The 27,764-nt window shown below is 39.6% G+C and overlaps 2 protein-coding genes and 1 long non-coding RNA gene across 3 annotated transcripts in view; 2 read left to right on the top strand and 1 right to left on the bottom strand.

Moving 5' to 3' along the window:
• LOC127453305 (selenoprotein S-like) overlaps positions 1-8,588 on the top strand; it is a 53,294-nt gene extending 44,706 nt beyond the window's left edge. The window contains exons 5-6 of the mRNA XM_051719618.1: positions 6,523-6,592; positions 7,439-8,588. Of these exons, the coding sequence (XP_051575578.1) occupies positions 6,523-6,592; positions 7,439-7,518 (150 nt within the window). The 3' untranslated portion in view covers positions 7,519-8,588. The remainder of the gene's footprint in view (positions 1-6,522; positions 6,593-7,438) is intronic.
• Positions 1-27,764, bottom strand: part of LOC127452865 (aryl hydrocarbon receptor nuclear translocator 2-like) — a 1,027,890-nt gene that overhangs the window by 491,299 nt on the left and 508,827 nt on the right. The window lies entirely within an intron of this gene.
• LOC127453391 (uncharacterized) lies at positions 23,916-26,855 on the top strand. The gene is made up of 3 exons (XR_007899405.1): positions 23,916-25,641; positions 25,744-25,819; positions 25,917-26,855. It is a non-coding gene; the product is annotated as an uncharacterized LOC127453391 (long non-coding RNA).

Raw genomic sequence — 27,764 nt, forward strand, 5'->3', positions numbered from 1 at the left:
AGTATAGAAGCTAGCGTAGAAGAAAGAGATAGACAAGGACATTTTTTATTGTTAAATAATATGTGCAATTAGTATGGATAAGTTAAAGGTGCACTCAGTAACTTGTCTTTGTGTCATCTTGGACTTACACTGACACGAGCTGCTTGGATGCAGCATCATTTAAAATCAATAGTTTTCAGTTTCACATGCTATTGCTGAAATTTAGTATTCACAGTCAGCCATGATTACTTTAATCAATGAATGAAAGTGTAAAATAACAGGACGGTTAGTGAGATTGAGTAGGATTCGGCTGGTCATGTGATTCTAAAATGGCAGCCCCCATGTGCTGACCCTCTCCGTTTAGAATAAAACAGCTTTTATAAGGTTACGGATATGACTGGAGTCTATATTTTAATGTGAGTGGTGATGATATCCTTTATGTTCATGGTCCATGTTATCCTTTAAAATTACTGAGTGCACCTTTAAGTGCTCACGGAAAAGATGTATTTTCAGCTGGTCCTTGAATGTTGAGGTGGTTTCAGCATATCGTGAGAAGGTCAGAAGCTCATTCCACAAGAGATAAACAGAGAGAGTGCATGATCGTTGTGACGAGGATGAGGGCGTGGTCGGGCCGTGAGGACGCATGCCCAGTGCTGAATTTTCCTAATTAGCCGGGAGGGGGATAAAGACAAGCCGGAGACGCCAGTGCGAGAGAGAGAGAGACCCATGTGGCCCCTGTGTGTGTGTCTGTGTGTTTGTTTAAGTTGATTTCTGTCATTAAAGTTATGTTGACTGTTCTGCCGGTTCCCGCCTCTTCCTTGCCCATCCTGAACCCCATTTCATCAGTGCCGAAACCTGGGAAGGAGGAGGGATACGCTGTCGTGGAGTCCTCACCACTGCTGTCCACTGGGAAGCGGAGGAGCCGCGGCAGTCCACCAGGGGACAGAGGAGTTGCTGCTGGCCGCCGGGAGTCGGAGGAACCGCTGCCATCTATTAGGAAGTGGAAGAGCCATGACCGTCCACCAGAGGTTGGAGGACTCGCTGCCGTCCGCCAGGGGAGGAGCGGCTGTTGTCCGACATAGGGTGGAGGAGTGGCTGAGGACCATGCGACGGCGTGTCCAGGGACCAGCGAGTGACTTTTTCGCTCTCTCTCTCTGTCTCTCCCCCTTGCTCTTTCCCTCTCCCCTCTCCCTCTCCTCATCTCTCCCAGGGCTTCAGAGAGGCGGGGAAGACCTGCTGGCAGAAGGACGGCCAGAAGGGCAACACCTCCCCTTCAGAAAGGGAGGGGAGTACATCATGCCGGAGGTTTCCCCAGTCTGAATTGGGCAGTGGAGGAGTGTGACGAGGAGGAGGGCGTGGCCAGGCCGTGAGGAAGCACAGCCAGTGCTGAATTGTCCCAATCAGCCAGGAGGGTGTTAAAGACAAGCCGGGGGTGCCAGTGCAATTGTTTAATTGTGCTAGCTGGGAGGCCAGCCAACAGAGCATTATAGTAGTCCAGTCTTGAAATGACTAAAGCTTGGACCAGGAGCTGTGCAGCTTATTCAAAGAGGAAATTTTTCCTGATGATGTTGTAAAGGGCAAACCTGCAAGTTCAGGCGGTTGATGAGATGTTGGCAGTGAAGTTAAGCTGGTCATCTACCACCACTCCCAGGTTCATGGCTGTCCTGATTTGCAATAGTGTAGTTAAACCATGATGAATAGTGAAGTTGTGGTCAACAGACAAGTTGGCTGGGATCACAAGGAGTTCTGTCTTGGCCAGGTTGAGCTGAAGGTTATGTTCCTTCATCCAGGCAGAGATACGAGCTGAGACAGTGGGGTTGTCGGGCTGGAACAACTGGTAGAGCTGGAAACGTTGAGTGTCATTTTTTTAAGTCAGACTGATGTCTATTGAGTAGGTTGTTTCAAATCAGCAGGGTCTTTTGACTTGCGCCACTTCCTCTTCCAGGGTCTAGAGGGTGTGGCACATGCTGGCCTGGAGGTAAGAGGACAGACACTATCAAGGCAAGAAGTTAATGTTGAGCAAAGAGCATTTCTAGCTTTATTTACATTTAGTGTAGACAGAGAAGTGGTTAGTGGAGGGAAGGGATGCAGAGGTCATAGAAGAGAAGTGAATGTGGGATAGAGAAGAGGTTACAGCAGAAGGAAATCATAGGTGAAGTGAGAGATAAGGAAAAAGGCAGAGTGAGAGAGATACAGTTATGGGTAAGGATGAGACCTAGCTGTTTTCCTGCTCTGTGTGTTGCAGGGGTTTCCAATCTTGTAAGATCAATGAGGTCAGAAGAGCTAGAAAGTCAGCCACTTGGTTTGTCTAGGTGGATGTTGAAGTCCCCAAGGACCACCAGCGATGTGCCATCCTCAGGGAATGAGGACAGCAATACATCCAGTTCTTCAACGACCTAGAGGGCGATAGATGACCAAAAAGTTAATTGAAGCAAGATTAGTGGCAGTAATAGCATGATATTCGAAAGATGTGTTATTGCAGAGAGATGTGAGAGGAGTGAATTTCCATGAGTTGGACATGAGCAAACCAGTTTCCCTACCCTGCCAAGACAGATGAGTGGGGTGGGTGAAAGTGAAGTTGGTAGAGAGAGATGAGGGAGTTCAAGTGTTTTCTGTACTGATCTATGGCTCAGTCAGGGACAAACCATTGAGTTTTGACTGACTGGCGAAGGCCAGGATGAAGTCAGCTTTGACAGCTGACTGGCAGTTCCACAGTCCAACTGAGAGAGGGGGGGCTGTGGTGAGCTAAGCAACCTCAGGTGCTTTGGAGTGTGTAGTGTATGGCGTGTGCGTGTGGATTTTCACCTACAGGAAACAACAGGAATATAGTGAAAACACATATTACAAGCATAAGGAAATATAAATAGTATAAGATACACTACCGTTCAAAAGTTTGGGGTCACTTGACTGAAATGTTTCTCATGATCTTAGTTGTCTAATATTTCTTTTGATCTGAAGGTGTATGCTTAAATGTTTGAAATTAGTTTTTGTAGACAAACATATAATTGTGCCAACATATTTATTTAATTACAGAACTAAAATTTTATTTAAAAAAAAGTTTTTGAAATGGATGACCAAGTAATTAAGAAAAGCAGCCACTTAGTGCCCAGCCTATAGATGGGAACTCTGTTTAAAAAGCATCCCAGGGTGATACCTCTTGGTTGAGAAAATGCCAAGAGAACATTTCTGAAAATTCTAAGCAAAGGGTGGCCATTTTGAAGATGCTAAAATATAACACGGTTTTGATTTATTTTGGATTTTTTTAGTCACAACATAATTCCCATATTTCCATTTCTATTATTCCATAGTTTCGATGACATGTCGTTGTCCTTGCTCGATGGACTTGTGCAGGTAGACTCACAGGTATTTACCCGAGATAGGGCTTCACCTGAGGAGGGCTGCACACAAGAGCTGCCGCTACAGTGCTTTCACTACTTATGTACTAATTGCTAATTGCTGCACACCTGAGTCCAGCCCACAAATTAGCAACTCATTCAAAAAGTGTAAAATGTCTGAAACTCCAGCAGAATTGCTTTAAACTAGTCTCTAATGGCCAAAGCTTTACATCAATAGTCAGTGAAGTGCAGTACAATCTCCTGGCTAACAATCAGCTACTAGTCCAATATCACAGCAAAAACACAGAAAGAAAACTACAGCTACTGTTTTCCTCTGACAGAACAAAATGCTTAGATGAGATGTCAGCATTTGAGTTATCACACACTTTTTTCTTTTCAACTAGTGACTTGCTTGGAGTAACAGGCAATGCCGGGAACTCATCTTCAGCTAAGGAGAAGCACTCATCCTTAGCTAAGGAGAAGCACTCATCCTCGCTTGTAAAAGAGACAACATTATCATGTTCACAGCTAACCACAGAGCATGTGCTAGTGCTAGCACCTTTAGAACTTCCTGAAAGCCCTTGTTTATGCAACATTGTCAAATAAAAGGCTGCACAATTGACTTAAAAACTGTATTGACTTCTTAAACTTAACAGTTAATTAGAAGCCTCTTTGCAATATTGAAGATACACTTGGTGCAAGAGCTCAAAAAATCACATTCACTGAGGGTGTCATCTTGGTCCCACTGTTGCACTACTACTGATATTTAACAGTCAACTAGTCGTGACATCATCCCCGGATGGTGTCATCGTACTTTAAGTGCTTTTTTTAATTGTAGACTATTCAAATTCTTGAAGGAGCGAAAAGCAACCAGATCAGATGCCCAAACACTTACGATTATGTTAAAAATAACTTACAAGTGCTAACAGCTTCCTTTTTAAATGATTATGCATAGCATTAGTATTTGTTATATTGAAAGGCCAGTTTGCATGGATTGGAAGTTACTGTAGCATTGGTGTCATCTTTGACCCCATTTACTCCTGTTTTTTAGATACATTTAGAGTAATCCAATCACATGTGGTCAGACAAGACACATTGCTGTTTGCACCTGGTCACTTAAATGCATCTCCTGTGACCACTTGTGTTCAGATTTTGAGGGGAGGAATTCTGATTTCATGATGACATACATTAATCACTTTGTCAGTGTGTTACTGCTTGATTATAAACTGCAAAAAAGTAATAAAAGACAAAGAAAGCATGAATAAAATCTGCAAACTGTTTTTCCCAGATGCAGTTGAAATTCAATTTAAGCACAAACGCAACATTTCAAGCAGAAACTTGATGCAAGTGAATACACAAGTTACTTCAGCATTTAATGTTGGTGGTCAAAACAACTTTCTGTGCTTTAGCGCTACCAGTTGCATTGATTTTGGTTACTGCAGCGGCTCCTGACATGTGATACAAATCTCATATTTTATTGGTCAGGGCATTTCATAAAATAAAAAATTCAACACACTAACCGAAAAAAGAAAAAAAAAAAATCTAGCTTTGTTGGCACTGGAATGTTCGCACCAGGTGTGAACAGCTTCATAGGAATCCACTGTTTCTATGCAAAATTTTAATCATGGCGAGAAATTGTGGTATTCCTTAGCACAATGTGCTTGGTTGGACTGCAAAACCATTGTGTGTAGATCCAACAGCTGAAAAAAGCAACATCCATGCCACCACCGAAAAATTGAGCAGAGCGCCAGAACGCCCACGTGGTCCACGAATGGGCAAAAGAAAAAACAAGTTAAAATACCACGCATCTCCTGATAGAATCCCGAAAGAATAATGGCACAGATGAAGCACGCTGCACGTTGATTTGCCATCACTCCGTTGGGAATAATCTCTTATTCCAGCCCCCTCGTTCTGCAGCCGGGCTCCTCCATTGCCTTATTCATGTGCATTCTCCCAGAACAACACAGAAAAAGACAATAGGGACAAAGGGGCCAATTTGTTCCCTTACCTTCCAATGACGAATTCTCTCATACAGCGTTTTTAAATGCAGACGGCTAAAGATGCGCATGGTAACTCTTTCGCATGCTTTGTTCGTCAGAAAATGACTGCTGAGTTAGGCCTCAGAGCATGTCCAACGAGACTCACGCTTCCTCTCAGGGGTAAGGTGACAAACACAAGGAAGAATCCGATGACTGTTCGCACTCCAATCTTCTCAGACACAAAGCTGAAATCCAAAATGGTTCCCACACAGAGCTCCAAATCTGGAGGCCGTGGAACTGGAACAAGTGGGGATAACGCCTCGTGGTGAGAAATTGCTAGCCTCGAAGCGCCGTTGTCCCCGTTGGACCCTTGTAATGTTTAGAAAAAAACACATTCATATTGCTCTGAAATTTACACTGTATAAATGACGTCCTTACATGTTTGCCACTCAAAAGGGAGAATTAATAATCCTCGATTTGACGTGATTCGCTTGAAACAAACATGGGCTTAGACAAATCGTGCACTGAAGAACAGAATATCTGACTCGATGGCCCGTGATGTAGCTCCCTAGGGGCGTCCTTAAGCGCCATCAGCCAATAAATTGCCGTGATTGATTAAGGGCATCAGACCACGTGACACTTGGGCGGTGTCCCATAGCGAATACACAGCTCGAGTTCCTATGAAAAGAAACTAAATTTTTTTATTAATTTAATTTAGTTAAACATTACACAATTAAATTTGATGGAATTTTATGAAATCGATATGCGTAAATTTGTGCAAAAATTTGATTTTTTTTAAGCATGTCATTTCGTAACGTTGTTGGAGCGGGTCGCTTAAAACAAACAAGAATTTTTATAGCGCCACAAAGACAGTGTTTACAGTTTTCAAGAAAATGTACCTTTGAATGGCTTACACATTGTCTCTCCAAATTAGGCTATAGATAGAGATAGAAGAAAGTATTTTAACTGATAATGTACAATTTCATGTACAGTTTAATATAGTTACTCATATGTATATTAGGACACAGAGTTTTTGACTATGTAGAGCATTCCAAATCAGTCACTTAGGAAGTTCCATTTCAGTTAGAATGCTACCTTAGGCAGCTGCCTATGTAGGCAATAGATAGCAAGGCAGCTGAGTACATTTTAGAACAGAGCTATAGAAACTAATATTTTTAGACCTCAGATGTCAAGTGATGTATTTACATATTCTTTCTAAACTTTTGCAGGACACTGAAGAGGCCCCTTCATCTACGTTTTTGAAACCAAAGACAGATAAAAAGCCCCTCCGTAACAGTGGTATGCAATTCCATAATTTTCCAGTATCTCATGTGTTTTAGGGATTAGTGAACCCAAAATGTTTAAATGTTTCATTCACTCATCCTCAGCATGTCGTTCCAAGCCCGAATGTCCTTTTTTCTACCATTTGTGTATGCACATTCAGATTTACAATGTTGCAATAGGTTACAACACACGTGACAACCAATGGCATTCCGCATCATTGACATCAAACATGCATGACGTGTCTTCACGCAGCAAATTTGAATGCAAAGATTTTAAGCAAATAACAACTTAAATTTGTTCCTCACAAAGTTATCGTGTGACTTCAGAACCCTCGGAATACAGCGCACAAGTCACATAGACCACTTTTTATGGGGCTTTTATGTCAGTTTTTGGGCCTCAACAGCATCAAAGATTCTTCTAAAATTCTCAGGTTGTGCTCCACAGAAAAAAATGTCATATGGGTTTGGAACAATGTGAGGGTAAGTAAATGATGATAGCATTTTCATCTTTTGGGTAAACTATTCATTTAAAAGTAATTTTCCCTAGGCAAAATGTTTTAAACATGCTTCAACCATTTCCATTAGATTTGTTCTGGAAATTTATTTTGTGTTATTTAAATACCAGATAATCAGAGTTATCTATGTAACAGAGTAAACTATGTTCTTTTTTCAGAATAGCCCTACATTTCACAGGGGATGGTTGTTGTCCCAGTTGTTGATTTGGGTTTAATGACTCCATATTCCAAAATGACAGCCATACCCTGAATCAGGGAACTGTTTCAACCTTTGCATGGGATGCACTCTCACACAGCTTTGTACTTATTCGTTTTGGTGAATACATGCTTTACTACCTATTTTTCAGGATATAGTCCTCTGTCTGGAGATGAAAGAGGAACATGCTCCTGGAGACCAGGCAGAAGAGGGCCATCCGCTGGTGGATGAGGTTAAAGGAGGGTCAGAATAACCTCTGACCCTTTCACACCTCCTTTCATCCCCATAGTAACACATACAGATTAACTGAATGAAGCTGTCAGCTGTTAAGGATCTTCATGTAGGGTTTATTTTTTTTGTTTTTTGTTGGCAGACAGGCTGGCTCTCTCTCTCTTTCTTACACACACACACACACACACACACACACACACACACACACTTACTCAAGAAACTAAGATCAGTTCACCCCAAAATGAACACTGTCAACATTTACTCACTTTCAAGTCAGTTTTTCAGAATGTCTAAATGTTCCTTTCCATATACAGAGAAAGTGTTTGGTAATTCATACTTTTAAGCTTATAAAAGCTTCTGGTGTTTTTTTTTTTGGGGGGGGGGGGTTGGTCGGTCTTTTTGTAAGCTTGACTCTCATGGCCATTATTAAATGTCGCTCTTTGGAAAATAGCTATGTTAACATTTTAAAGAATTTCTCCTTCTTCCACAGAAGAAAAAAAATCAAAAGCATACAGGTATGGAACAACATAAGGGTGAGTAAATAATAACAGAATTTTCATTTTCGGGTGATCTACATTTATATTCAGTGTAAAGATAATGATTACAATTAATGATTACAAGTTAAATCATACAAGTTAAATTGTCCAAAGATTTTTTTTTTCTTCCTATAAGTCTGTTTTCTGTACTTGCACATTATGCTTAAGAAACTATTGTCCATTTATGTTTGACAGCTTCTAATGATGCCTCCTCATTAAATGTATTAATACCCCTGGGGCAGGTTGATGACTTTCAGTTATGAAATGTGTTGCTATTCATAGAGAGTAAATAAAAATGCCAAGTACTACATTTATATAATACAAAGTATTTGTATTATTTTATTATTAGTAATTGCTGTTTAATAAAAAAAAAAAAAAAAATTCTATTGGTTGTGAAGTAATAAAGTGTCGTACAGGGTGTGAGCTCTTTGGTGTTTTCTAAAGAATGTGATTAGAATATGAAATGTTGTGTCAAAAATTAATTTTATTGTTCCTGCTATGGGTTTCTCAGAATTAAAAGGCTTACTTGCTCAATGTTTGTCCTTGTCTGTTTAGTCAGTACAAAAACAAATCTAAAGGACACACTGTATGCATACACCTAATGACAATTTATTTGTACATTGGTTCAGACCTGCCAACCTGTACGCATTTTGTGTAGCGGGTACGCATTTTGACCTCAAAGTACGCTGGTATGATTTGTCACTCTAAACTACGCAAAAACCTGGTGACGCCTCTGTGCACGCGCAGTACTCAAATCAAGCAACAGCAAAAGAAGCAGAGTTCGACCAATCATAGCACTAGGTTCATTCTCCAAATGGCAAGCGGGGATGATTGACAAGGGTTCATTCTTATTATGCAGCACCTTTTGAACTTTGCAATTAAATAAATACAATTTGTGTTATAATTTAATGAGACATTTCTATACAGTTATATACCATACTTTAAAATATACTCTGGTTAAGCTCAGTAGCTTTATTACAACTTGATTATTTACATTGGTAAGAAAATTTACAGGATGGAAATAAAGAGCTATATCAGGTCTACTTAACTTTGGAAAGCTCAGGGTCCGCAAAGATGGATCCGTGTAGCCTCGAGTGCAGCACTCTTAATTTCTATAGTAATTTTTATATATAATACAGGTATGCGTGCGTGCGTGTGTGTGTGTGTGTGTGTGTGTGTGTGTGTGTATATATATATATATATATATATATATATATATATATATATATATATATATATATATATATATATATATATATATATATACACACACACACACACACACTGGCAACCAAACGTTTGGAATAATGTTCATATTTTGCGCTTGTGGAAAGAAATTGGTACTTTTATTCACCAAAGTGGCATTCAACTGATCAAAATGTATAGTCAGGACATTAATAATGTGAAAATTTACTATTACAATTTGAAAAAAAAAATGTTCAGAAATTCTTAAACTACTTCAAAGAGTTCTCATCAAAAAAATCCTCCACGTGCAGCAATGACAGCTTTGCAGATCCTTGGCATTCTAGCTGTCAGTTTGTCCAGATACTCGGGTGACATTTCACCCCACGCTTCCTGTAGCACTTGCCATAGATTTTGTTGTCTTGTCCGGCACTTCTCACACACCTTACAGTCTAGCTGATCCCACAAAATCTCAATGGGGTTAAGATCCATAACACTCTTTTCCAATTATCTGTTGTCCAATGTCTGTGTTTATTTGCGCACTCTAACCTTTTATTTTTGTTTTTCTGTTTCAAAAGTGGCTTTTTCTTTTAAATTCTTCCAATAAGGCCTGCACCCCTGAGTCTTCTCTTTACTGTTGTACATGAAACTGGTGTTGAGTGGGTAGAATTCAATGAAGCTGTCAGCTGAGGACATGTGAGGCATCTGTTTCTCAAACAAGAGAATCTGATGTACCTATCCTCTTGTTTAGTTGTACATCTGGCCTTCCACATCTCTTTCCTTGTTAGAGCCAGTTGTCCTTTGCATTGAAGACTGTAGTGTACACCTTTGTATGAAATCTTCGGTTGTTTGGCAATTTCAAGCATATATGTTCGTGTTTAGTCTTCATTCCTCAAAACAATGATTGACTGATGAGTTTCTAGAGGAAGTGGTTTATTTTTTGCCATTTTTGACCTAATATTAACCTTAAGACATGCCAGTGTATTGCATACTGTGGCAACTCAAAAACAAACACAAAGACAATGTTAAGTTTATTTAACGAACCAAATAGCTTTCAACTGTGTTTGATATAATGGCAAGTGATTTTCTTGTACCAAATTAGCAATTTAGCATGATTACTCAAGGATAAGGTGTTGGAGTGATGGTTGCTGGACATGGGGCCTGTCTAGATTTGATCATAAATGACTTTTTTCAAATAGTGATAGTATTCTGAGATGCTATTCTTCTCACCACATTTGTACAGAGTGGTTATCTGAATTACCGTAGAGTTCGAACCAGACTGGCCATTCTCTTTTGAACTCTCTCATCAATAAGACGTCTCCGTCCACAGAACTGCCGCTCACTGGCTGAATGTTTTTTTGTTTGTTTTTGGCACCATTCTGAGTACATTCTAGAGACTGTTGTTTGTTAAAATCCCAGGAGATCGGCAGTTACAGAAATATTCAAACCAGCCCATCTGGCACCAACAATCATCCATGCAATTGTAGGACTTTACTGGTTGTTTAGATCAGTGTTACTATCAGAAATAATTAATAATTATTTCTTTAGTTATTAATTCATATTTAAATTAATTAATTGAATCTAACTCATTAAAACCTCATATGGGGCTCCAGTAAATGTAGTGCGCTACGTTTAGGAGCGGGTTTGGTTATTAGCAATAATTAATAATTATCAAAGATAATTATTAATTATTAAAATCAATAGAACATTGATGAGAATCAATGTTAGCTTTTTCTAATCCTTTAAATCAACAATTATCAAAGATAATCGTTAATTGTTAACATCGATGAAACATTGATCAATAAGCTAGTGTTAATTTTAATTATTCAAATTCAACAATCATCAAAGATAATTATCAAAAATCAATAGAATATTAATAAGGATTAACATTGACGGGGCACCACCCTGGAATCAGGGACTAATAACCAGATAGTAAACAGTCTCAATATTAGATTTTTTTCTTAGGAAAATCGACATCCGAAGAATGTCGATTTTCGGGAAAAAACAATGAATGAAGGCTTGAATCCGAGCACTGACATCCCGTCAGCACGACACAGGCGTATGCAAAACAAACCAAAACACTTCTCTTTGTAATATAACAACGTTTATTTATGCAGTTATATCAATTAATAATTAATACAATGCAGTCAATAAACTTCCGACTTACAACTACAAACTAAACAGTGATATGATTAGATATGGAAATCAAAATAATCCTATTACACATGAAGGTGTGTGTGTGTGTGTGTGTGTGTGTGTGTGTAAGGAGGGACACGCACAAAATGGCGGACGTGACTCTCGTGGAGAGTATGTCACGCGAGACTTCCGGCCAGGGAATATGACTGCGAATGTGGAAGGAGAGAAACCAGTCAATGGTAGCTTAGGGACAAAGCTGAACTTTATCACGACGCTATCTACTAGCCAAAAATGTGTGCCAGAATGTTTGTGAGGGGTCGCGTGTGTGTGTGGTTAGTACGAGAGAGAAAATTAAGTGACGGCCCCAAAGCCGATTTCGCGATCGTGGGAGAGAAAGCAGCTGTTAGTTTATCACTTAGAGATGCGGTGGACGGCTCGTAAACAGTCCCGCGTTCTTTGATTCTTTAATGGATAAACTCAGTTTGCCGGTCTCACCCGCGATGGTGAAAATGCACAACAGTCCAATTTGGTTGGACCACAATACAGCAAATCAAATTTGTGATAATTAATACCCTGAGTATTAATAATGAGCGGACATGGCGGTCCGTAAACTGTACAAGCAAAAACCTTGAAACACAAGAATAACACACTATAATATTCTATCTCTGCCCAGACGTAAACCTCTTACTTGAATCGCATGAGGATGCAGGTGGAATGTGTGTTCATCCGTCCTTTAACTCAGACTCGGTTCCTCGAGGCTGGGGTGATGACGAGAGGCCATTTCCTCGCTCTGTCGGCGGGCGGTACGGCTGCTGATTCTCAGTGGGCTGGCGGAGAAATCAGAAACGTCAACTTGATTGAAGATGGAAGAGAAATCTTTTAATCTCTTCACTTCTGCAGGCAAACGGATGAAGATGCGGATTGCTCGGCGGTCTCCTTCGGATCTGTTAGAGTGTTCGGTTGAACACAGAGTAATCTCAACTCATCCAGCGAGATGGAGATTGTATGGCCACAGTTTCAAGTCGGACATTACTTCCTTGTGCCACGAGACTGCACCTGAGAGCAGCGATGAGCTGCGTCTACCCAAGGCGAGCAAAGTTGCTGGAAGCAAATCCCGGAAGCATTTCAGAGGTATTTCTACTCCTGATGATGTCATGGTTGAGGGACGTTCTGTTGTGTGCCTCATCCAATAGGAGTTGAGAGTTCGATACTTTAGTGAGCAAGGCTTCATGGGATTTGTAGTCTGTTTTGGACTCCCTTTGTTTGATTTTGGCGCGATTTTTATCAGTATAATTTATGACTTATGTGGGGGCCTGAGTTAGGTTTTACGACTGTGTTAGGCCTGCCTTTGTCTTCTATCTGACTACATGAGGCCCAACACAATTATCTAATCAGCCAATCGTGTGGCAGCAGTACAGTTCATAAAATCTTGCAGATATGGGTCAGGAGCTTCAGTTAATGTTCACATCAACCATCAGAATGGGGAAAAAATTTGATCTCAGTGATTTGGACGGTGGCATGATTGTTGGTACCAGATGGGCTGGTTTGAGTATTTGTGTAATTGCTGATCTTCTGGGATTTTCACGCAGAGCAGTCTCTAGAATTTGCTCTGAATGGTGCCAAAAACAAAACGCATCCAGTGAGCGGCAATTCTGTGGACGGAAACACCTTGTTGATGAGAGAGGTCAACAGAGAATGGCCAGACTGGTTCGAACTGACAAAGTCTACGGTAACTCAGATAACCACTCTGAACATTTTTGGAGAGAAGAATAGCATCTCAGAATGAATATACAATTTATTCAAAATATACAATATATTTATTTGATCATAATATGCATAACTATATACTATTTATTAAAAACAGGCTTACATAAAAGAACAGGCTTTTGTGTTGATAAAGAATAAAATATATATATACATTTTCAGTCCAATGTTATGTAACAATAACTATTCTTCTTTTAAATGGCTTACTCCAAGTAATACTGGATTTAGAGGGTGACAAAGCAGCAGACCCAAAAGGGCAACTATGGCAAATATACCAGGGGACTACATATAAGGCACTTGAAGACCCGTAAAAGCATGTGACTTCAAAATACATTGAAATGTCTCAAAAACAGTAGAAAATAATCAGATGGCTTCCAGACTCACTGGATGGTATCACTGTCAGATTCAGCAGTGGCACAGGAATAATTATTTCATAATGTCTCAGAAAGCAGTGATTAAAGGAGCAGTCAGTAACTCCCACGTGTAATCCATTTTGATTGACCCAAAAAGTCAATATGCACCGGAGCGACCATGAACGAGATGGAACAACCATCTCCTATGGCACAACCCAGCCATGGAACACTCAGTTTATATAGGGAGGAAACACACTGCCACTGGTGCGCCCCATCAACAATCAGCTCACCTGGTTACCGCACACCTGAGAGTGATTATGAGAGAGGGAGAGAAAGAGAAAAAGACAACACACACACTACATACACACAATCAATATGGCTGAAAATGCCATCACAATGGGAGACACAAAAAAAGTGTGTGCTGCTGACACTAAATGACACAGATAAATAGCTGCAACGAACACTTATAATAACATCCAAACTAGATTAAAAATTTTGTGGACAAACTTTAAGTTGGCTTGAAAAAGCCTAGTCTGAAAGTTGATAGATAGATAGATAGGCAGGCAGGAAGAAAGTCAGACAGATAGATAGATAGCTCATTTGGTTGCTACCAGGGTGATACCCAAAAGGCTCCTTGCTAGCCTGATTAAATGACCCAACCAGGAAGGTTGGTCACGTGACGCTATGCAAGGAGCAGACGTGTGAGCGACGAGCTCTGCGCACTTTGCTAAATTTTCAATTATTTTCATGTTATAATCTGATGAATTTGATACACCAAGGGAGTGTATTTTCGGGCTCTGGAGACATTAAAAGACACTTACGTGTTCAGGATGAAAGCCCCTACAGACCTGGGATTCGATTTGGATGGCGCGGTGGGAGAGGAGATCCAGCGTCAGTTGTCCAACATGTCGGTGATGTTGACGAAGGTTGCTGACTTGGAGGATCTCGCTGTAATACGTCGATCGATTACGGCGATGGAAATAAAATTCTCTGAGTTAGTCACAAGAGTGACTGATGTTGAGAGATGAATCGATTTTCTGAAATCTTCGGAGAGGGAATTAACCGCTAATCCACCCGCAACCAAAGTTGATTTGGAACATCTCCTTGAAAAGCTTGAAGATCTTGAGAATAGAAGCCGTAGGAATAACGTTCGAATTGTTGGAATTCCTGAGCATGAGGAGGGCAGAGATATGGTGAAATTCCTAGATGAGTTTTTCCCGAGTCTGCTCGACATAACAGGCCACAAGCTGGAAATCGAGCGTGCTCACAGAGTCCCAGCTCACAGATCTGTTGAGGGAGACAGGCCCCGATCGATTCTGGCCAGATTTCTGAGATCATCCGATAAAGATCTTGTGTTGCGCCAGGCGAGGAGCAAAGGGAAGCTTTCTTGGAAGAACCATAATATTTTCTTGTTCCCGGACTTTGCGAACTCAACGAGAGAAACGCGATCGGTTCAAGGAATGAAAGAAACTTTACATCAGAAAAAGATCTCGTTTGCTCTGATGTTCCCGGCCAAACTGAGAATAGAAACGAAGGTCGGTCGCAAAGTATTTACATGTCCAAATCTGGCAATGTCTTTTATAGAATCAATTACTGAGTAAACCATTGGATGTTTCTCATGTGAGTGGGTCAACTCGCTGTACTTACTCTTGAGGAAGCTGGGCAACATTTTGGGTTTTTTGCGTTGGCTCCGCCAAGTGGCTGGAACTTGTTTTGTGAAAAACACTTTTCCTTAAAGAAACTTTTGCACTGAATTTCCCTGCCAGTTTGAGAGTGGACACTACGGATGACTGCAAAATATCTACATGCTCACACAAAGTATGTCTTTTATAAAGCTGATGGATTGTGTAAGTCATGGTATATATGTTTGTACGGCCTCCGAGTGAATTGACTCGACCATCCGGGGAACCGGGATGCCAGTTTTGTTTCTTTTTGTATTGGTTCCGCCTAGTGGCTGGAGCTTGTTCTATTGAATAACACTCCTTTGGAACAGCTGTGGATTAATCTGTTCGTTCTTCGTGCTTATTCTTCCTGCTGGCTGTAGTTTGTTTTGTTGAGTTTTTTTACGGGACATTGGAATGATTACGACATCCGCTGAACTCATAACAGCCGGCTCACTGAACATTCGTTTGTCTGTCCGAGGAATCTGAACGGTTTTATATCAGCTAGAATTTGTTTTGTGGAAGATCACACCTTTGAGTTCTGTGAATGAATCTACACATTCTTTGTGTTCATTCTTCCTATTGACTGGGTTTATTTTACAAAGTATTTTCTGTTATGTCATTTTGCCTCACGAATTTGGCAAAGTTGTCGTCGGGGCTCGTGGGCGTTCATGGACCTTTTGAGTTTAGATGGATTGTCGCCGGTTGGCGCTGTCGTGCGCTGGGTTAATGTGCACATTTTTCTTTTTATGTTTGTTTTGTTCGGGGAGATGTTCAGGGTTTGAATGTTTCACTAATGGGGAATGTGGTCTGTATAATTTTTGTTTTTGACACACAATTTATTTTTTCTACTATATCAAAATGTCAAATGTTAATATGAGTATACTGTCTCTCTCCACATGGAATGTAAATGGGTTGGGGCACCCCATAAAAAGAAGGAAGGTTATTTCTTTTCTTAAACATAAGAAATATGATATAGTGTTTCTTCAAGAAACACATCTCTCCCCGCAGGAAGCTGAAAAATTTGGGAAGATATGGGGTGGACATGTTTTCTTTAGTGCTGGCTCAAGTAAGAGCAAGGGAGTTATTATATTGGTAAATAAACATCTACAATTCAAATGTCTCAAATAGACTAAAGATAAATTAGGAAGAGTAATTATTGTTTTAGCTGAAATTCATGGGTAAAGTCTGATTTTGGCTAATATTTACGCACCTAACGCTGATGATCAGGGCTTTTTTATACATCTTAAAGGGATGTTGCAAGCCGCTGGCACCCCTCATGATATAATATTGGGAGGAGACTTTAATCTTTTGATGGATTCAGTCCTTGATCACAGTGAAGAAAAAGTGTGTAAGCCCCCTAGAGCAACACTGACGCTTCACAGGATGTGTACAAATCTTGGTCTTACAGATATTTGGAGACTTTTGAACCCATCCAGTAGAGACTATACATTTTTTTTTCATCAGTCCATAAGATTTATTCTAGAATAGATTTTTTTTTTATATCCAAATCCCTCATTTCATCTGTTGTTGATTGCTCAATTGGAAACATTTTAGTCTCAGATCACGCCCTGGTGAGTTTAGAGGTGATGCCATATATAGAGAAAAAGAAATCATATAGCTGGCGCCTTAATGTATCCCTTCTGCAAAATCCTGATTTCCAACAAATGTTAAAGACTGAAATCAATGTTTATATGGAGACCAACTGGTCCTCAGTATCCTCTGTGGGCGTGGCTTGGGAGGCACTTAAAGCGGTTCTTAGGGGCCGGATCATACGGTATGCCTCATTCATCAAAAAATCCAAAGCACGAGACCTTGTGGAGTTGGAAGGAAATATTAAAAGTGCCGAGGCAGAGCTGAAGCGCCATATGTCATATGATGGCCTCAGAGAATTGACCCGATTGAAATATAGATATAATACTATTTTGTTGCGGAAAGTGGAGTTTTGGTTATTCAGGGCAAGACAGTCATACTTTGAGTCGGGTGACAAAGCAGGGAAGCTTTTGGCTAGATATATAAAGCAGAGAGAGTCTTTTTCTACCATTCCCTCAGTGAAATCTGCTGGTGGTAAAATATTTACCTCAGCCATTGATATTAATAATGCCTTTAAGAATTCTATATTGATCTTTATAGTTCCACGCCTTCGTCTACTGATATTAGAAACTTTGTGGAACCATTAGATCGTCCTAAACTGACGATTGAGCAACATAGTTCTCTTGATTCTGAGATAGCCTTGGAGGGGCTTGACGAGGTAATTAAGTCCCTACCTACAGGCAAGGCTCCGGGGCCAGATGGTTTTGCCACAGAAGTTTTAAGATCTTATGCTACAGAACTGGCTCCACTTTTGTTAGAAGTTTATACTGAATCATTAAAGAAGAGCAAACTTCCTCCAACCATGACACAAGCCCGGATCAGTCTGATTCTTAAAAAGGACAAAGATCCAAGCGAGTGTAAAAGTTACCGTCCAATTTCCTGATCCAACTAGATGTAAAAATATTGTAAAACATTTTGGTTAACCGATTAAGTAAAGTTATGACATCTCTTATACATATAGATCAGGTGGGGTTTATTCGTGGCCGCAGCTCTTCTGATAATATCAGGCGTCTCATCAATATCATGTGGTCAGTGGCGAATGAACAATCTCTGGTCGCTGCCATCTCACTTGACGCTGAAAAGGCTTTTGATATGGTAGAATGGGATTATCTTTTTAAGATTTTGGAAACATATGGGTTCGGGAGTACATTTATTGGTTGGATTAAGTTACTTTATAAACACCCTATAGCAGCGGTACAAAAAACTGGATTAATTTCAGATTATTTTACTCTGAATAGGGGCACTCGGCAGGGTTGCCCTCTTTCCCCATTATTGTTCTGTCTTGCCCTGGAACCATTAGCATAAGAAAGGGGGATGATTTTCCAGGGGTGACAGCGGGAGGTGTGGCACATAAGCTTCTGCTTTACGCAGGTGATATTTTATTATTTGTCTCTGAACCTACTAGATCTATTGCCTCCTTGCCTCCACAGAAATATTAATTCCTTTTCCAAGTTCTCAGAATACAAAGTCAATTGGTCTAAATCCGAAGCTTTGGCGCTGACAGCGTACTGCCCAGAAACGGCTTTCCAGCCGGGCGCCTTCCAGTGGCCCAAACAGGGCATTAAGAATTTGGGGAATTTATTCCCAGCAAATTTGTCTGATTTAGTTAGTTAATTTTGACCCTTTAATAAAAAGGTTTTCGAGCGATGTGGGCAGGTGGGCTTCATTACATTTATCGATGATTGGGAAGGTTAATATTATTAAAATGCATTGTATTCCAAAATTCAACTACCTGCTTCAGTCTCTCCCTGTAGATGTCCCCCTCTCTTATTTCAAGCAATTTGATAGCATAGCGAAGTCTTTCATTTGGAATGGTAAGCGCCCCAAGTTAAATTTCAATAAGTTACATAGGCCAATTGACAATGGTGGGTTAAGCCTACCCAAGATTTTGTTTTATTATTATGCGTTCGGTCTTAGACATTTGGCTCATTGGTCGCTTCCACCTGAGAGAGCCCCTCCCTGTTCTTGCCCCTATCTCGCCACTGCAAAGCCTTTCGATCAAACTAGTCGGAGAGGTTAAGTCGCACCCCGTTATTTTGCATTTGCATTCGATATGGACAAAAGTGTCCAGAGTGTTTAATTCAGATATTTATTTAATGCAGCCTAGAGCATATGGCTGAACCCTAAACTATGTATTAATAAGTCCCCTTTTTGTTTGGTTAATGCTCTTGGTGACCTATATGAGGGTGGAGTATTGAGGCCTTTTGAAAATTTGGTTGAACATTTTGGCATTCCCAGATCTCAGTTTTATAAGTATTTACAGCTTTGCCACCTACTCTGCACTATTCTTGGGAGTGGCACGCACCCCCCTAAAGCGGCAGGTGCTTTGGGAGAGGTGATTGCTGCTTTTTGAAAAGGACATGAAGCATCAGTGTATTACTCCCTACTAATTCAGAGCCTGGGGGATGGAGCCTTGACTTCTCTCAAGAGAGTATGGGAAAAAGATTTGAATTTGTTATTGGAGGATGGAGTGTGGACTAAGATTCTTAAAAATGTCAAGTATGTATCTAGAGATGCAAGGGTTCGCCTTATGCAATTTAAGATTTAACATAGATTTTATTGGACCACCTCTAGATTATATAGGCTTGGTCTTAAAGACACACCCACTTGCTGGCGATGCCAGTCAGAAGTTGGAAACACCACCCATGTCTTTTGGGGGGGTGTTAAGATCCAGGAGTTTTGGTTGAGGGTTCAGAGGTATTTGTGTGATGTTTTGAACACTCAGGTTTTGCTTTGTCCCAGACTCTGTATTTTGGGTGATGGGGCAGTCATGCATTTAGGGGATAATCACATAAAAAATTGGGTTCTGACCAGTCTCATGATCGGCAGCCAAGTAATTTTAAGGGGTTGGAAGTCAAGTGGAGCACCCTCTTTTTCAGAGTGGTGTGTGGAAATGGGGAGGGTAGCTGTATTTGAAGAGGCGGTAAGTAGAAGGCTGGAGTTTAGGGACATATTTGCTAAAAAATGGGGCAAATATTTAGTTTTTTTGGGGAACTCTCGTGGAGGGGATGTGGAGAGTGTAGTTTAGTTTAATCATGTATGTTTATTATTATTTTATTTATTTGTGTATATATATGTGTATATATATAATATAAATATACATTATATATATTTTTGGGGGGGATTGTGTGTGTGTTATGTGGGACCACAGGGTTGTTCGTTAGGAGTCAGGGTGGGATTGTATTAGTAGGGTTTAAATGTAAAATGTTGATTCTTTATATATGTGTTGAATTTTTTCCACTGTCATGTGCATATGAATCAATAAAAATGTTAATTGCAAAAATGACCCAACCAGGAAGTCTCTATGATGTTCTGGTGCAGAGATATGTGATTTGTTACTTGGTTGCTAAAGTCATACGAGCCAACAATTAAGTCTCTATGATATTCTGATCTGGAGATATCATCTAAGCTCATTTTAATGAAATCAATGGGTTTTGGTTGCTAGGGTGCACTAAATGGTTACTAGGATGTGGCTAAGTATTGTCCAGCATGACATTTAAAGGCTCCTTGCTGGTCTATTTTCAAATAAGCCAAAGTTGAAGTCTCTACGATGTTGTGGTGCAGAGATATGTGTTTTGTTATACAGTTGCTAGGGTAACCCCATCTGGTTGCTATGCAGTTACCAAGGTGATACTCAAAAGGCTCCTTGCTACACTGATTCAAATGAACAAAACCAGAAGTCACTGTTGTTCTGGTGCAGAGATATGTGATTTGTTACTTGGTTGCTAGGTTAACCACATCTAGTTGCTAGGCAGTTACCAAGGTGATACTCAAAAGGCTCCTTGCTACCCTGAGTCAAATGAATGAAACCGGAAGTCTCTACAATGTTCTGGTGCAGAGATATGTGATTTTTTACTTGGTTGCTAGGGTAACCCCATCTGGTTGCTAGGCAGTTAGCAAGGTGATACTCAAAAAGCTCCTTGCTACCCTGAGTCTAATGAACGAAACCAGAATTCTCTACATTGTTCTGGTGCAGAGATATGTGATTTGATACTTGGTTGCTAGGGTAACCCCATCTAGTTGCTAGGCAGTTAACAAGGTGATACGCAAAAGGCTCCTTGCTACCCTGAGTCAAATGAAAGAAACCGGAAGTCTCTACGATATTCTGGTGCAGAGATATGTGATTTGTTACTTGGTTGCTAGGCAGTTATCAAGGTGATACTCAAAAGACTCCTTGCTACCCTGAGTCAAATGAAAGAAACCGGAAGTCTCTACGATGTTCTGGTGCAGAGATATGTGATTTGTTACTTGGTTGCTAGAGTAACCCCATCTGGTTGCTAGGCAGTTACCAAGGTGAAACTCAAAAGGCTCCTTTCTACCCTGAGTTAAATGAATGAAACCGGAAGTCTCTACAATGTTCTGGTGCAGAGATATGTGATTTGATACTTGGTTGCTAGGGTAACACCATCTGGTTGCTAGGCAGTTACCAAGGTGAAACTCAAAAAGCTCCTTGCTACCCTGAGTCCAATGAATGAAACTGGAAGTCTCTACAATGTTCTGGTGCAGAGATATATGTTTTGTTACTTGGTTGCTAGGGTGAGCTCACTTGGTTGCTAGGCAGTTTCCACAGTGATCCTAACAAGGCTGCTTGCTGGCCTGAGTCATATGAGCCAACAATGAAGTCTCTATGATATTCTGATCCGGAGATATCCATCTAAGCTCATTTTAATGGAAGTCAATGGGTTTTGGTTGCTAGGGTGCACTAAATGGTTGCTAGGGCGTGGCTAAGTATTGTCCAGCATGATATTTAAAGGCTCCTTGCTGGTCTGAGTCAAATAAGCCAAAGTTGAATTCTCTACGATGTTGTGGTGCAGAGATATGTGTTTTGTTATACGTTTGCCTGGGTAAGTCCATCTGGTTGCTAGGAAGTTGTCAGTGTGATCCTAAAAAGGCTGCATGCTGGACTGAGTGTAATGAGACAAACCTGAAGACTCTATGACATTCTGATCAGGAGATATCCATCTAAGCCATTTTGAATGGGACTTAGTTATGCAGTGTAAACAGTCCTGCATGAAAATGCAATTGAATTCTCATAAACGAGCTTGACAAGCGGAGGCACCTCCATTTAGTCTTGCTATTGTTATTTTATAATTTATGAAATTTAATTGTAAAAATTTGTAATGATTATTGCTTAGGTTAACACTTCAGATATGCATTTGTATGCGTTCAGTAATTTGTTGCATTTGTGATTGTTTAATTCTAAACAATACCTACTGAAAATATATTATTCATTTGCAGTTTATTTCTTGGCATTTTGTCCAATACTGTCTATTTTCTGCCACAGTTCCACTGTCAATTTCCTGCATGCATATTGTCAATGTCAATTTCCTGCACACCAAAAGCGATGCACTTTGTAAACCCTATTTTGTACTAGGTTTTACAAGTAAACATATTATTAGTAGTATCAAACACATTGTTGGCCTACTGTTGCTCTGCACTCAAGCAAATGAACAAACAGTTGGCACATTGTTATGTTGAACGAGTGCTTAAAACTGTTTGCTGCATTTGTGAATGTGACAGAAAGCATAAACATAACTTTAGCCTACCTAGTCATTACATAGCATGTAAAACTACATTGAATCTGGTGTTTTTATGAAACAGGGGCTTGAATTTATTATCCTGTATACTGTATTTCCACTTACATCATCTCCGCAAATTCCATGGGATGGTGTTCACGGAGATGGTGCTTAAGGTTTGAAGCATTTCCCGTCTTTTTCCCTCGCGTGCCCCATCAGCGCGCCCCATCAGGCTGATTGGGGACCGTGTGTGCGTCATTCCAGCCGGCCTCGCCCTCCTCGGCTCTACACTTGCCTAGTTTATATGATGCTGTAAATGTCGCAGATTCCGTCTTAATTAAAAAATAAAAAGTTCTGAAAAAAATCTGTCTTTATATTCATGCAATACCGTCAATGAGAATATTTCAACAGTATGATAACCGTCTGTTTTAAAACCGAGGTATATTGTGAAACCTTGAAACAGTTACATCCCTAGTGCAGTGCAAGTCATGGTTTAAATGTGTAAATTAAGTAAGAGTTAAGGTGCAGTGTTTTAAAAAATAAAAATAAAATATTTTTTTATGAACTTTATGATTAATGACTAATGTCTTTGAAGTCCATCCTGGATTAACTGCAGAAGTTCACATAGATGCATTGTCCTTTTGTTAGTTGGCTGATGAAGGCTTTTGTTGGCAGTTAAATGATAGTCTATGTATTCCATTTCAGGAGTGTAGTGCATCAGTAGACAAAGGTGGTGCAGGCAGAGATAAATGATGAGGTGCATCACAGTTCAACCTGCAGGGCATTTCAGTGAGGTTCGGTGGGGTCCATCCTAAATCAAAGGTTCAGGCAGTGGCATATGAAGTATCCGATGTCTTACAGTTGGAGTTGGCATCAGTTCATCCTCTGAAGTAAAAAAAAAAAAAAAAAAAAACAACAAAACAAACTGAAACGATGTCAGGCTTTACAGCTTATTAACTCTAAAAGCTTTTTTTCTCAGGGCTTTTACTTAATATTAATTTGATATGTGAGTGAAATAATATGTTGTATTCTACTCGTGAACTTTCCGATCTGTACGATGATTTTACCATATGTTTGACAGCATTGTGTATAGTAAATAATCATATTTCATAAGTTATGGAAATGGAGCACTTCTAATTTGTCAGCAAAGTAAAAAGCATCTGGTAAGAGTTGGTTACATTACTTATATGCATTGTAAAATCTTTAATACAATATCCATTTGCCAGCCAGGATTCAGAGTATTGAAATTTGAAATATGTCCTAATAGGCAAGTTTTAGTTACATTTAAATGTTGTTTTGGCTAAAGCAGGTGTTTAAATTGTATGCTGTATGATATGTAATATGATATAAAAATAATATGAATGTTTAGATTATATTTTAACCAGTGTTTATGCCGCCTCATTATCATCAACAAAGCTTGTGCTTGCAAATATCTGTTCGAGTGTAAATGTGTAAAATGTGCTGTAAATATGCCCATATTAGAAAATCAGCATATTAGAATGATTTCTGAAAGATCATGTGACACTGAAGACTGCAGTAATGATGCTGAAAATTCAGCTTTGATCACAGGAATAAAGTGCATTTTACAATATATTCAGACAGAAAAGTTATTTTAAATTATAAAAATATTTCACAATATCACTGTTTTTGCTGTATTTTGGATCAATTAAATGCAGCCTTGGTGAGCAGAAGAGGCTTTTCTTTTAAAAACATGAAACAATCTTACAGATCTAAAAAAATTTAAACGGTAGTGTAGGTCTAAAGTTTTAAGTCTTTATGTAAAGAAAATGTATATTCAGATTACTTTTAACTTAAACTACAAACTACACATTCAATCATTAAGTCTCCTCACATTCATTCTCTCTCAGGGGAGGGGTCTTTGTCTCCTCAGGTGTGAATCACATCAATATTCATGATCATCCTTGCCTCCTCGCATATGGCCTTTCTAACACTAAAAGTGTCTTACAAAAGTTAAATGACTATATTGTTTTGTATGAATGAGTGATCAGGATTGTTTTTCCACATCATTTTTGTAGCAAAAACTCTAGGCTACAAGATCCAGTTCTCAAAAGTCTTGTGAACAAATGTTTAGTATGTGTTATATGGCCTTATTTCAGTGACCATGCATAAACGTTATTTTCTCAAAAATACAAACATGTACATACATGTTGTTCACATATTATTGTAGCCTAGTTTGTGCTGAAAACAGTGTTATCAGACTTTAGCCATTAATATGTTTTTTAGCAACTGAAAAAAAGCACAAATGTCAAGGCATGTCAAAACTTCTCCAGGGCCCAAAACACCCTCAGACCCCAGAGGGTTAAGCTGTTTTCAATCCAAAGGGGAGAAGACACACCACAGTAGCACCATAAGGATAGCTGCATGCCTCAATCCATGCCGTTGGTATGCACTAACTCCTAGTACCACTCTGAGTGGTGGAAGGATTCCAGCTTACCTGGTCTCCCTAGACCTTGTCAAACAAATCCTTAAATCTGCTACTACCTCCGTTGTGCAACCTTCACAGATATACCTGGTATATGTTCTTGGCAGTGCAATTCCAATCTATGTAAATCTTCAGAACCTCGAAATAGGATTCATCCTCAATCTACCCATCATAGAAAGGCAGAATATATACCAAAGGACAAATACACATTCTACCGCGTCCTCACGCGACTCAAGTAAGAGGTCTACATCTGGACAGAGATCGATTATTCTAGTGTGTTATTCTTGTGTATCAAGGTTGTTGCTTGTACAGTTTACGGACCGCAGAGTCTGCTCATTGCTGCTAATAATACTCAAGGTATTAATGTAACTTACTGTTACCACGAATGAGATTTGCTGTGTTGTCGTCCAATTACACTCTTAAAAATTGCTGTTAATTTACTTACAAATATCAACAGTATAATCCTGTTATTTTTAAATGCAGTACATTACTGTTAATTTTGGTTGGTTAAATGACTTAGACGTAATACTACGGTATTTTACAGTATTGATTGCTCAAAGGAAAGAAAACAGTACTTTACAGTATTTTTTGCATTGCATTTTGGGAACACAAGACTACAGTGAGCCCACACGTGTTTAAGGGGTGATTTTTTTCACCCATCTTCATCTTCTGAATTAATAGGTGAGTACCCTTTTGCTTTGCTTTTTAGCATAGCCATAAACCATTACATTTATGTTCAACGCTTTTGGGAAACACAGCTGTACAGCTGATAATGTTAAGTTTTATGCAGGGATGCATGATATTCCTTCTCTTTTAATCTGAAAACATTGGTGATACTGGAATTGTATCTAACTTTTAAACATTTGTTTCAGTGGGTAACCAACTGTAACTGTGACAGAGTGCAGCTGGATTTCTGAAACGGATCTTCCATATTACAGGGTGAGCTTCATAAAAATGTAACTTCTTTTTATTCTGCGAAGTGCAGCCTTCAAACAACGTTGCAAATTTTATTTAAATAATGTTCTATTGTTGTCTCTGTAGCACGCTGAAATGACAGGCATCTTCGTTTGTGTTCTGATGATGATAGAAAATCATACACATCTGGCATGGCATTAAGGTGAGTAAATGATGATTGAATTTTTATATTTGGGTGATCTATTCCTTTAAGAAAGCTCTCCTGACACTAATTATGAATACACACATTTGTTTTTCAGGCGTTTCATCGGGATAAATCCTGAGAGAGGCACCAAGGCTGGACGAGGCAAAGTCCTGTCAAAACGTACGGGGAAAGTCGCCCAGAAAAAGATGACATCAGTCAACCCTCGTGTCTGCAGTCTACTAAAGAAACTAATGGACTTTGAGTGGGACTTTATATAAGTCAGTGAACCCAGTCATTCACACACACACTCACTCAACTCACTCAAACTCACACAACCACTCACATATGAACACTATCTCACACACAAACTCACACAACACTCTCTGTCACACACACACACACAAACACACTTTCACACACACTCAACACACACAAACTCACACAAGCACTCTCACACACACACACAAACACTCTCTCTCTCTCACACACATGCTCAACACACACACACACACACACACACAATACACACAAACTCACACAAACACTCACACACAAACTCACACAAACACTTTCTCAGACACTCACACACACACAAACTCACACAAACACTTTCTCAGACACTCACACACACTGTTTTAGTCATTCATTCAGACACTTTCTCAATTATTTAGTGTTTGTGTCCAGAGTTCAGTGTTTGGACAGACAGAGATTTGATATTATTTGTTATAATATGTATTTATTATTTATATGGCTGAAATGTAAGTTTATTTACCCAAATCAGCTTTGGGCTTTGTTTTACCAATTGCTTTATAATTTTGTACTGATGTTTTGCAAGAATGGGGTTTTGCACATAAAGAGAGATGTTTTGAAAAGATACTTTGAAGCTGTATTATTTGTCTTAAAAGTTTGTCACTATATTCAAAGGATACACTATTAAAACATGGTATTTTTTATTGCAAGACTAAGGAATAATTTATTAAAACACAAGGTTTAGAAAAAAGTAAACACATTGTAGTCCTTTTTGCTAGCAGTCCATTACTCAATAGCTTATACAGTAGCATGTAGTGTATTTTTACTGTAGTTTACAGTAAAATCCTGCAAATATACCTCTTGTGAAAAAGTGCAAATAAACAGTAATTAACTGCTAATCCTTTTGTCAGTATTTTACTGTAAAGGTAGTAAAACAACAGCTTTATGCTGTATTTGCAAAGACAGTAGCAAACTGTACATTTCAGCTACAGCAAGATACTGTTAATTTTACAGTAACTTGCTGGCAACCCTGCTGCCAGTTCTATACTGTTTTTTTACGGGAAAATTTTTAACAGTGTACGTTGGGATGTTTGTGCATTTCCGCTATCACGGGTGAGACCGGCACACTGAGTTTATCCATTAAAGAACCAACTACCGCGGCGGAAGGATTACAAGCCATTCACCGTGTCTCTGAGGGATTAAACTAACGGTTCCACTTTCTCCCACGATTGCTAAAACTGGCTTCAGTGTCGTCACTCTGTTGTCTCTCTCTCGTACTAACCGCACACACACACACACGACCCCTTACAAACAACCCACACATACATTTGGCGAACAGATAACTTGGCGATAGAGCCCAGCTTTGTCCCTAAGTTATCGTACCAGTGGAGACACACGTTAAATGGGCAGATGCCATTAACCAGTCTCTCCGCCCACATTCGCAGCCACGTTCTCTGGCCGGAAACCTCATGTCTCCACAACAGCCACACACACCCACATGTTGGTGCAGCTATCATTATGAGGACTCTCCATAGACATAATGAGTTTTATACTGTACGAACTATAGACTCTATCCCCTAACCCTAACCCTCACCAAAAACTTTCTGCGTTTATACATTTTCAAAAAAAAAAAACATCGTTTAGAATGATTTTTAAGCGATTTGAATTATTGGGACACTAGAAATGTCCTCATAAACCACATTTATAGCATATT

The sequence above is a fragment of the Myxocyprinus asiaticus genome, chromosome 2 (assembly GCF_019703515.2).
Source record: "Myxocyprinus asiaticus isolate MX2 ecotype Aquarium Trade chromosome 2, UBuf_Myxa_2, whole genome shotgun sequence".
NCBI lineage: Eukaryota > Metazoa > Chordata > Actinopteri > Cypriniformes > Catostomidae > Myxocyprinus > Myxocyprinus asiaticus.